Source organism: Haemorhous mexicanus, chromosome 8 (assembly GCF_027477595.1).
Source record: "Haemorhous mexicanus isolate bHaeMex1 chromosome 8, bHaeMex1.pri, whole genome shotgun sequence".
Lineage (NCBI taxonomy): Eukaryota > Metazoa > Chordata > Aves > Passeriformes > Fringillidae > Haemorhous > Haemorhous mexicanus.
The window spans coordinates 17,000,528-17,013,045 of NC_082348.1; the positions used below are offsets into that span (position 1 = coordinate 17,000,528).

Below are 12,518 nucleotides of genomic sequence, written 5' to 3' on the forward strand. Positions count from 1 at the left end.
AAATCAGCTTTTATTGAACAGGGCAGAACCAGGCCTCTTCCCAATCTCACAGGCCAACAACTTTGTTCTACAGAAAGACAATATGTACCATACCAAAAATAAGGCAAAATATTAAAATGGTAAGAATAAAAAGTACAATAAAGATTTGTAATTCTTACTTATACCATCCACTTCAAGCTTATTAATTTCTTCTTTAGGCAGTCTGATATCTTGCAAAGCAGACTGCAATTCCCAATTGTCTTCCAACACTTTGAGCTCTAGGTAAAAGAAATGCCTGAATTATTAACTGATTTATTGTTAATTTCTCTTCAGTAATTAAGATTCCTTTACTTTGTGTTATTAGAACAGAAAGGAAATCTGTGAATTTTACAAGCAGAGTAATGAAATCCACTCAGACACTTCTAATTGGGCTTGATCACATAGCTAAATGGCAGAAAAGCACTGGCATTGCAGTGCACAAATATTCGTTAGATTTTTATAGGATGTACATTTTGCAATGCAAATCATTTCACATGTTGCCTCCGAGTGTTAGAGTCCCGCATGTTAAGAGGAAACAGCTTTCTCCTGCAGATCCCTCATCCCAGTTTTGTAAAATGGGGGAGCAAAAATGCAAAATTCATGGCACTGTGCAAAACACAGTCCTTTATCTCCTATATCTCCTCTCTTGCTTCTCAGACTAACATCAGTTTAAAAATTACTTGCTTATCAGACTAACATCAGTTTAAAATTTAATTAACTTACAGGACAAATTGCAGAATTGTATATTATTAATCCATTGGTTCTTGTTTCTTTATGTATTTTCCCATGAGTAGTGAGGGATGAAGAGTATTGGAAACATAATGGAAATCTGTGACTTTTAGCTTCACTTTCAGAATGAAAGAACCTTTTAAAACTGCAGGAGATTTTTCTTTTTTCCTTTACCTTTCCCTACTCCTTGTTTCTGGAAATGTTCAAAAAAGTACAAGAAGTATTCTTCTCTCAACATATATTGAGCTAGGTAGTGCTTAGGACGTGCCAGAAATATAATACTGGAATTCGTTCTTTCAAAGTACTCTTGACAAGTTTTGCAGATTCAAGTGGGTTTTTTTATGGCTGGAAGATCATCCTGCTTTTGGATGCTCATGCAAACTCAGCTGAACCCTTTTCCAGCCTTCCCCTCAAAACTCCTGAAACTTTCCCATTACCACAACTGAACTGTAGGCATTGTGGAAGGAACTTCCAAACTGAGCTATGTCAGTTTAACTGTCTCCTACTAAAATTCATGGGTGATATAGTTTCAAAATGCTGCCAACTGCAATGAAAATGGATTTACTAAAAATAGTTTTGCACCACAGAAGAGATTATGAAAGCAAGGAACTGAAGGAAAATTAATTCTAGAAAGGTAATGAAGAATTTAAAGAGAAGCCTGAATTTGTTTTTATTCCTGAGAATAACAGCACATAAGAGGGAGGCATGATGAAACCAGTGGTGAAAATCCATTACAGGAAACTGTTCTCTGCTACAGAGAAGTTAACACATAACTGCATCTGGGCTCTTAGTTGTATTTCAAGTTTGATAAGATAGTAGGGGCCCTTTACATAAAGGTAACTGAATAAGAAAAAACAGAGAAGTATAAAAATGGATTAAATACAAAAAAAAAAAATCCATGCATGCATTGTATTTAAACCTTTAAATCTATTTAAAGCTTCTGCAAAAGAAATACCAGAACACAGTGTTTCTATACCATAAGTGCAATAGACATGTTAACCTATTCTTTCCATTTGCAAAAATTTTAAAGTGGTTATAATATAAGATGTACCAACTGCTGCTGGAGTCTAAATAATATGATGTTGCAAATCACTGACTTCTACATGAATCACCACATATTAGGTTAGTTTAACAATATAGCAGCATTTGTCTTCCTTATGTTTTTGTGTGTGTTTTGGTCCAACAACACTCAGCTAACAGTGGGTTATCAACGCATGCTGAACGGTAAGGATCATTACAACTACCAGCTCATTTCCACTCATTATTGGGGAAGGAAGGGGATGTTAAATCTCTGAAGTTTATACAGAACCATGCTAGTTTTCATAACATTCCAGGAAATGAAGGCTTAAAGTCGGAGAAGAACTTTTAGGGAAAAAAAAAAGGGACAGAGAGAGAAGATTCACTACAGAACAATTAATATTAACATAGTTAGAATGTTCCTGCTTGGCTTGGTTGCAAACAGTCTTCACTAACAGGCTACTTAAAGAATAAGGGCTCTGAAAGTTTCTTGCTGAAGATCACACACTTTGTATCAATAATTACACCTAGTCCAAAGCAGTTATTTGAACTGATCATCTGAAAGAGCTTCTGCTCTTCTCTGACATCTCTACTGATGGCTGAGGAAGTCATTGATCCAAATTCTAATTAGAACAGCCCAACAGCTCAAACTGTAAACTCTAAATAGTACGCTATTGTCTTTTGTTTAAGGTAGTGTTGCCTCATGAAAAAAGAAAGTCTTGTGTTCATCCAAATGCGAAAAGGAATATTCTGGAAATCACAATAATGTTTTTTACAAAGTATGACTCCAAATTAGGCTGACAAAGAGTTGCCCATGTTAATTTTATCTATACTGTGTAAACAGGAAAAACAGCAGGATGCCATGAAAGTGCTGGACTCGGGATAAATGCATCAGTGTGTTCATTCATGTTTAGATTTTACTGACGAACATATCTAGAAAGACACTAGTTATTTCAATACCAAACAAGATGAAAGGCTTCTTGATCACAATCCTAAGTATTGTACTAGAAGACTTTGATCTGGATTAGAGGTAAAAGAGTATACCAATTGCTCAGAAATAGGCAGGACACTTGCAGTACCTCTATCACCACGGTTCTCAAAAAGAGTAGAAATGGGAATCCCAGGACCTGTTATAAGAATGATAAAAAGTCAGTTTACAGTTTGAAGCTGGAATTTGGTGATGCAGTGTGTATTACTTAAACATTGATAACTGACAGGAGTTGAAGAGCTCAAAGCTGATGGAAAAATCTGAATCTTTGCTGTATAAGTCACTAGTCCCTGCTACAATACTTAAGGTACTGTGTGTACAAAGACTTGGCATTGCTCAGCAAACATAACAGAAGCAACTTTATATCTACTAACACTTCCTCCCTAGAGATGGAGTGACATCTAGTTAATACCTGAGATGTGATTACATAAGGTGAATGCAGAACTAACAATGTGAAACATTCTTCTGAGAACATGTCACATCGTATTTGTGAAGGTGAGTGCCTTTCACATGGTGATGACCTTACTGACTATTTTGTGCAAGAATGATTGAAAGGTGTTGTTATTTGCTGCATTTGGTTCTCTCCTCAACAGAAGTTTAAGGAACTTTTCAGCTGATCAGTCGGTGCAGAATCACAAGAACAGTAAACTTTATAAGTACACGAAAGGAAAACCTTGGATCCTTTTCATCTTCTTTTTAGATTGTGATGTCACTGTTTTTTGAGTACAGCAGTGGATCATACCTCAGATCACTGAAATCACAACCACCTAATTTATTACAAAAGAGCTAAGACTTCCTTTAATACCTGTGTCTTGCAAGCGATTCAATGATCACATATCTTGAACCGCTGAATTTTTCTTAGATCATTTATTAAAAATGTCCTCAGGTGCTCTGCTTAAATAGCCAACACTTATGGCTGACACAGGTCTTAATTTCAATTGGGAAACACAGTAAAGTAGTTTCTCACAGCTAACTTTGATCACATAAACTGGAAAACAGTGTATGTTTCTAAATCCTGCTCTGGCTGATGCAAGGAAAAACATGGTTTTCATGAGCTGGATTAAAATCAGTTTTGTGACATGAGGGACATTAACAAATTCATTTTAAATTCTCAAAATCCCAAGCTTTTTGTTGAAAAAAGAAAAATCCTGAATATATCTGTATTTACTGAAACATCACAACATTTTTGAACACGGGAAGTCTCTTTCTGGAAATCTTTCCTGGTTATTGTGAAATTTCTGTGAGTCATACAAAAATCATTTGAGGTAATCAATATTGATTGTGCTGGTAAATTTTAAAGAACAACTGATTATATGTTCAGTCCCATGCCATACATACCGTAACAGATCAAGGCATAATACTTTGAATGTTCACTGAATCTTGCTGTATAATACTGACATCTCTCCTTCCTTAAATTGCAAGTAATGCATTGTTTTCTCATAGGTTTACTTCCAATGCTAATTCTAAGAGAAAAATCAAACAAAGCAATCATTATTTTGCTAAAATTAACTTTATATTTGCCTATCTCATATTCTTGGACACAGGCCCTGTACTTTCAGAACAGGTAATTTAAAAATAAATGCTTGGTCTTTTTATCAATTTTCCCCCAAGAGTATATTTAAATGTTAGATGGCATTTCTCTCAATTGTCAGATAGAATCTGAGGTTAAGATTTAGTTAAAATAGCTTGTGAAATTACACATTAAACATCTGGAAACAAAATTGTTTTATTGACAAGTCCAGAGACATCTTCAATTAATGTACTATCATTAAGATAATGTTGATAACACTTACTTGTAAATATTCCTTCTTCCTGGATAGCCTTCAAATTCATTGCTTGAATAAAAACTGCAAATTCATTTATATGTTAATAAATAATCCATAAAGTGATGATCTATGAATGAGCATCAAGATAAAAAGCTGTCTAGGAAGTTAATTTAGATTTTTCGAGATTTCTGCACACAATGGAAGAATAGTTAAGCTTATATACCTTTCATCTTAATAAATCTTTGCTCAGACTATGATTAGGTGACACATAAGCCATATAAATAGGAGTTCTATCTTAATTCTCATGAGCTAATATCTCCAATTATGCAAGCTGCCTCTGCCTATACTGAGAGAGCTGAATGAGAGATCATAAAAATACATAACACTCACAAATTGTGTGAGGGTTAACCACATGATTAAATTGTGTGAGGGTTAACCACATGATTAAATTAGGTGTTTTTAAATAAGCTTCTCTAAGATGGGTGATAAAAATAAACAGAAAATTGAGGGAAATTTGCAAAGAATCTTTCATAAGTAAATAATGTTTAAAAACCTATGCAGTGCCTTAGCATACAAATTTGTTCTGGATGCATTCAGATAAAAAACAAATTGCACCTAATTATAATCTGAGGAGTTAACAAACGGCGTTCAAATGATTAAATGTTGCTTTTACTGACAACACTCCCAACCTTTTTACTTCATGACACTTACATTGCATCATTTGTTACTCTGAAAATGTATATTGCCTCCCATTCTCCACTTGTAACTTGGATTGCATTCTCCTGTGTAGCGAGACATTTAAGTTACTGAATAGTGTAGAATTATTTCAGGACAGTAGATGAATGTAGAACACTTGGCTTGACTTACCACAGAGCCATTGATGTAATGAATATGCTTATAACCATTTTTGTCACTAAAAATTTTGTAGTATGAACTGCTGTCTGATGTAAAATATGGTGCAGAAACAAAGAACTGAAACAATGGAAGAAAAACAGTAGATGAGACATAAGACTGTCCAAACTGTTTAGCAGATTATGCTACACATACTAAAAGTAACAAGACTATTTAATCAGTTCAAATGGGACAAACTACTTTGCACAGGTTTGTACCTGTGATATTCAATCTCCCTGTGATCACATGTACAACTTCTGTCATTTTAGATTTCTTAAATCGATAATATAGATACCTCAAGAACACCACAAATACGAGCTTCCTACCTGTAAGTGGAATAATTTGTATATTCTGAATGATCTTTCTTTAGTTATTTAAAAACTGGCAGAAATTACTTTTAACAAGTAAGTTTCTGAATAATGCTAATGTTCATGAAAGCTGAGTATTCTGAGGACCTCAGTTTGTCTGCTTCACTGAGCAAGCACAGCATCAAAGAAATGGATATCTGAAGTTTCCCATATTATGCCACTAATTTTAAAGAACAGATTATTCCAGATAAGACCATTCAACTTTCACTTCTTTTCAAAGAATCACATCTTTACTAAAATTCTTAGTCAAGGTTGAATTACTGCAACTCTTAAGTTTTGTTTTCAAAACATAAAGATATGAAGATATAGGAATGACCTGCAAGCACTTCAAACATAGACAAATGTTCTTGAGTGAGTATATCTTTTGAATAATATTAACTCAAGCTCAACTAGGACTTGTGACCACAAGTTCAATTCTCCTGGAGACTGTATCTGTGATTCCTAATACTTGAAAGCCTATAAAGGCAAAAGCTGGGATTTATGCATGTGTGCAAATTCTTTAGCTCTAATAAAAATCTGTAATCAGAATCTCGAGTGAAGTGTCAAAAGCTCTCTTCTATGTGCTGTTGATTCTGAAAAACAAAAGTAAAATAACTAATTCTTGTAAATATATGATCTTCTCATTAAAACACCTCTTGAGGGACAGTGCACTGAAAATTGAATCTCATTGTTAAGTCCACTAAAGGATATTCAGGCAGTGTGAGGTTCACACACTTGGTTCTGTTAACTTCCCCTGCCTGAAAGTAAATATAAGCAAAATTACATATTCACTGTTGGAATACAGTCTGTATGACTGGAAATCCTGATCCCATGATCTTACAACTTCCTTGTAGGTTTGTTTTCACTGCAAGTTGCTGAAGGTATATGGTTGTCTAGCGTTACTGGGCAGAGAAAACATCTTTTGCTAAGAGGTAACCCCAAAGAAGTATCACCTGCCATTCTAAGGAGCATATCTTACCTTGAAGGCTCCCCTTAGCTGAAGATGTGCAGCACCTGGCACTAAAACTGTTCTGAGTGGACAGGTTTTATTCTTAAGATACTGTGATAGCCCATTTTATCCTTCGCCCTAGTGTCACCAGAGGAATTTTACATCTATTTTTAGGCTGCAGAATGCTTCTAGGGATTACACTGCCCTGTAAATTTACCTCTCTTCATTAATTTCCTCCCTTCATTTAATTCTGCCTTGACCAACTTTCCTGTCTAGTCAGTTGGTCGGGATAGAAATGGGTTTTTAAATTTAGAAAGCAGATAGCCAGATACTTCATCTAGCACAGCATTAAAAGCCTCAGTCCTACAGTGCAACAAGTCTAAGCAGTGGTGCTGTATGTCTCAGAAGGGTGCTTCGTGTTTCAAAACACTGATGGCAAGATGCAGGAAGCTGTAGCTTGTAACTGAATTAAAATAGAGTGCAAAAAGAAAACCTACTCCGCCTGCCCATCCTGTTTGACTCTCTTCTATGTGCTGTTGATTCTGAAAAACAAAAGCAAATGTACACTCTTTAAGAAGATTGAGTTTAAGGAGAGTCAAAATCTTCAAATAAATCAGCAGCTGCATGTAAAAGAGGATTTTAGAATATTTGCTATAAAGGTTCAGGGAGTTGGAGATTGTCTAAGTCGATAGTGTTGCTGCGTTAAGGTAATTACATTAATTAAACTATTGTTTTAACAGCTGTCATCAGACCTAAATAAAATTTAAAGCAATTATGCAACTTTTTCACTAAAAATAAGAATGGAAACCTATTTATTCTCAATAATTTTTTGGCAAAAATTCAAGTAAAATAATATCAGCAATATTAATAGTAAAAATTTGGTTTAGATTTTCAGCTTGTTTGTATTTTCTTTGATTTGAGAGTTGAGATGTTGATTTAGAGCAGTGGTGATGTGACTACTAGGTATTCTGAGACTATGAATATAAATTTAGAACATCTTAACTCCTTGTTCTTAAAGCTGATTTGGAAACAGACTTACACTGAGCATCAATGATGCAGCTAAAGGTGCTTTTACATTTGTACTTATGTTTTGCCTGTAAAGTTTCTAGTGATATATTTTAAAAAATCTGCATTCAATCAATGTATTTCTTTTTTTATCTTGCAAATTTTCCTTTATAGTGTTCATTCAATACAGTATTTCTTCACAGTTTGAAATAAATTCAACAAATTTGCTTTGTAAGGAATGCGATTTGTATTTCTTACCCTCAACATAATCTCACTACAATTTAAAATCATGCGTTCTCCCTTCTAATTTAATCCTCATAAAGTAACTTGAGGAAAAGTTGCAGGTCCTTGTCCCTTAGAAGACTAGTACTTTGCAAGGGCTCCACTGAGCTACTAACTGAAAAGATAGATTTTATTTCTTTTTAAGATAATAAAAATGGGATGTATTGTTTTATATCTGCATCCTAACATTATTTTCCTTTCTTTAAATTAAAACTCAGATCTTGATGATATAGTACTTTAGGGATATACTTAAATTCTCTCATTTGAGTAGCCCACATTTCCCAAAGACATGCCTACCTTTTACTCATATGAATAGTTCCACTGCTCATATTGGTTTCTGTGGTCTAGTCACATGAGAAAGAGTGGAACACGTGAACATTTTTGATGGATCTATACTTTGGGAACATCTTGTAGATTATATTTTGTTATTATTTTCAGATACATAAAACATAGCAAGTTTATTGTACATTAGAGACTCAATGCAATCTGAATTCAACAAGAGAACTATTTTTGCCAAAGGAAATGTTCAGAGATATAATTTCTGATGGCAAATAGAGCTAATGCAGCAGTCCCATCTGTTCACACTCCTTTGATTGGCCATTTGTGCAAACTTTAATGTGATAAAAGCATTGTATCACTGTTTAAATATAGAATTATAGAAACGTCAGTAGTGACTCCATAAATAAGGTTTCATAGAGAAATGCAATTAAAGAAGGATCATGAACAAAGTCCTGAAAGATGTTAATTGGTCTGGTCTGGTCTGGTTCCAGCAAAGCAATTAAGCACATGCTTAATTTTAAACACATAAACAGATCTACTGAAGTAAATAAAACTGGTTATGTGCTAAAAGTTAAGCTTGTGTTAAAGTACTTCACTGCATTGTGGTAGAATCCTAGAAACCTTACATATTTTTTCTTTCCATTAAAATATGTAATTATCAAAATAAAGCTTACTTGCAGGCAAGGTAGAGATTCGATATTAATGAACCTATAAAATGGAACAATTACATAGGAAATATAGCAAATGCTGCATGAAACATGGCTTTTTCCCTACTAAATTACAATATTTCTCTGTGGCATACTACTTCAATGACAATGTTTTTGAAGTAACAGGACCTTAAATTCCCTTTAAATTTGCAATAGTTTTCATGTTAGAAGAGAAGTAAAAATTATTTTCAGCTTGAAAAGGCTGCATCAATAAACTCTGAATTTTTAATTTATCAGTTATACAGAATGCTTTAATAAATATTCTTGTCTTTTCTTTCCAATTAGTTCAAGGTTTCATCTAATGTTAGCTTTAATAGGTGTTCTGTACCATGAACCCTAAGAACAAGACAAGCCAAAAGCATCAATACTAAAAGACAACAAATGAGATCTCTGTATTATGTTATTGAAATTCAGAGTTGTCTTTCCTTCAGGATCTATGTGAATTTATCTGTGTGTACCCTTCTCAGGCTTTACAAAGCTCTGCTCTGTTCAGCAGAGCACAGCCTTCTTTCCCAACTGACTAAATCATAGAATGACATATTGAAACCAAATGTAGTTACTGTTGCAATTAGCCTGAAGTTTTCTTTTCAGATCTCATTGTGTTTCTGAAAACTTGCCTACTGTCTAGAACTGTATGATTTGATAAAACAGAAGAATTTCTTCTTCCAGAAAACCTGCCTTACTATTAATGTGTATGTTCTCTCAAATAATCTAACATTAATCTAAAAGGACAGGATTTAGTCAGACTTAGTATGGAGTTTCAACATGGCATAATAAGATTTTCTTTAAAAAAATACAGATCCTATATGATTTTACTTTTGAAGATGCTAACACAAAAAGGAAATAAACAACATTCCTGAAAGCCTCTCAATAGCATTTTAGGTGGTTGATGTTGTTTTTGTTTTGATTGTTATTTAAGTTTCACATAGAAAAAAATGTGATGCTTTTATTTCCTGGAGTAATTAATATTTTTCACCCCTCTTCCAGCAATTAAAATACTAAAAAATGTATCACTACTAGTAAGATATTATTGTGATAAAGCATTGGGGATTAAAAAATGCTAATTTCAGTAATTTTAGATTTATATTTCCAACTTCATTACCTCTGGACAGTCCCAAGTATTTGAATGCTCTTTGAAGTCACAAATAGCTAAGACTGAAAAATTCTGTATTCTCTTCAGCCACTGCACACAGATTCGAGTATCTGTTACCCAAGTCAGCCAAGTAAAATAGTGATCACTGAAATATGAAACAAATTTAAAAAGGGAGAAATGGTGGTTATTAAACAGCAGGAGTATAGAAGCATTGCTACAGATTGCATTCCCCACATTTCTCTCTGAAAAACAACAGCAAAGCTTTCACTGTTTTAGGGTACTTTTTTTATCCTATGTAACAATGTATCATATGGACAGCCAAAAGAAAAATGCAGTATTTCTAGTTAGCTTCTGATCCTTCCAGGGGTTTAATATGACAGTACACTGTTAGATAAAGTACAATTCAGAGGTTCAAGCACTTAAAACTAATAGACAAAACCTTTTTTTTAACCAAGAAAAGACATATTTGAGGGCACACTACCTGGATGCTATGATTGCAGGAGCTGGCACCTCCTTAGGACCATATGCTTCAGAGTTAATAGTGTCTACAATAAACACTTTAACAGTAGGATTTTTAGCTCCAGCCTTCAAAGAAAATGTTTTAGGTTATTAAAACCAGGCTCTGAATAATTCAGATTGAGGAAAAATAAAAACACTTTTGTAGGAAAGTAGACAGGTAACAAAATATGAATTCAGTTGAGTATAATAGAGCAAATAGTCTTATAAGATCTAAGAGTGACACTGCAGCAGTAGTACACACTTAGTTTTCAATCATTTATATTTATAAAGAAGAAAACCTTTTAAACATTTGAGTTTAGTGCCTTTCTCTACAGAAAACGTGCTTGGTGGTAATGATTGTTCTGTTTGCAGTGGGGGTCTTTGCAGCACACATTACACTGACCTCAGCATAGAGCTCCAGCTCATTCACATGATTGCCAGTGCTGTTTGACATCCCAACTGGGAAATGGTTGCTTAAACTGATTTCATGGTTGCTTCTTCACTGCATACATTATCAGTTTTTTAATTCTTCTCCATGTGTGGTCTAAACCATCCAGTTTTACTTTAGAACTGTGACCCAGCTGAGCAAATTCTTTAAATACATTAACATGATCCCTTGCAATCATATGAACATGATAAGAGTCAGGAGAGCTTTCTAATACATGGAGAAGAAATGCCAACCCAAAACCTTATTGCCTTAGATCTCACACTTGAAAGCAATTAAAATCCAAAGCTCCTTGAGATCAAAAAGCACTATGAAGTGTGCAAATAAAGTGAAGCCTTTATTTTAAAAAAAATTATTAAAAAAACCCTAGTCTCATAATTTATTTACTATAATGAAAAATAACAACTGCATCTTTTATACACCAGAAAAAGTAAACTGAATTGAAAAATAGCAAGCACTTTTGCACATGCTTTTTACCTACATGAGTAATTACATTTATTTCACATGATGTTATATTTAAAATATAAAATATATTTTACTATTATATTTAAAATTTTGTATGCATCTACAGCTGTTCAGAGCTTAGACCAAGCTTGTTTTCTTTTATTGAAGTCACAACGGATTTAACCACAGTAATACTTAAGGAATTAAGCACGGTTAATTTTCTCATTGTCATAACTCATTCCTCAACAGAAAGGAAGTCAAAAGAGTGATAAAACTTACCTTTGGGTATGGGATAGTTATTTTTCTAGGATACTGGTCTTCACCAAAATATGAATATTCAATAACTGGTATGTCAGAATCATTAAACTGTACATATGCCAAATATCTTCCACTTGGAGACCACCACAGTGCATATTTTGTTGCTAGCATCTCCTCTGAAGAAAAAAAATTGTTTATAACTTTAATCTACCTTCCAATCTATTTTAGCACTCTACTCAGCAATCCAGACACATAAAGACAGTTGCACTAAATAACATCAAACATCTTAAAACATGCACACAGATCCCACTTAATTCACTTGGGATTTTCCTGTGTGTATGTTTTTTAAAATTTTTTTTGGATGCACTGAAGTGCCATATTTTCACTGAAATTAAAACTTTAAATCTTAATTCTCAGCCTCTGCCTTTGCATCAGAAGGAAGACAACTTTACAGAGTTCTGATAGAGTTTCAGTAACAATGACTCAGGATTTTGGTTACGTGTTATGAATACAAAATTCATACATTGTACAGTAAATACAATAAGGAAAAGAAGCAATCCTTAGAGCTGAAAAAATAGAGTATCATCACAGACATTTTGAAATGGATTGTGAAAACCAGAACCAATCTAAACAAAGCATTTATCATGTTGTTGCCCCTCAAGATTTACTTACCTTCATAGACCCAGTCAGGAATCCCATTAAATATTTCATTCTGTTTTCCATCACTAGTTATTTTAACTGATGCCTCTCTAGGACTTTGTTTCAAATAGATATTATTCTGATACACATATACCTAAAGACA

At 33.8% G+C, this 12,518-nt stretch overlaps 1 protein-coding gene across 2 annotated transcripts in view; it reads right to left on the minus strand.

The window, feature by feature from the left end:
* FAP (fibroblast activation protein alpha) overlaps positions 1-12,518 on the minus strand; it is a 38,846-nt gene that overhangs the window by 15,758 nt on the left and 10,570 nt on the right. For both annotated transcript variants that reach the window (XR_009487336.1, XM_059852953.1), the window contains exons 8-18: positions 12,389-12,509; positions 11,738-11,892; positions 10,553-10,656; positions 10,081-10,216; positions 7,203-7,247; positions 5,386-5,490; positions 5,230-5,300; positions 4,546-4,599; positions 4,091-4,215; positions 2,844-2,891; positions 159-257 (exon numbers count right to left, since the gene is read on the minus strand). Coding sequence is in view for 1 of the 2 variants with exons in the window: in XM_059852953.1 (XP_059708936.1) it covers positions 159-257; positions 2,844-2,891; positions 4,091-4,215; positions 4,546-4,599; positions 5,230-5,300; positions 5,386-5,490; positions 7,203-7,247; positions 10,081-10,216; positions 10,553-10,656; positions 11,738-11,892; positions 12,389-12,509 (1,063 nt within the window). In the remaining variant the exon portion in view is untranslated. The remainder of the gene's footprint in view (positions 1-158; positions 258-2,843; positions 2,892-4,090; positions 4,216-4,545; positions 4,600-5,229; positions 5,301-5,385; positions 5,491-7,202; positions 7,248-10,080; positions 10,217-10,552; positions 10,657-11,737; positions 11,893-12,388; positions 12,510-12,518) is intronic.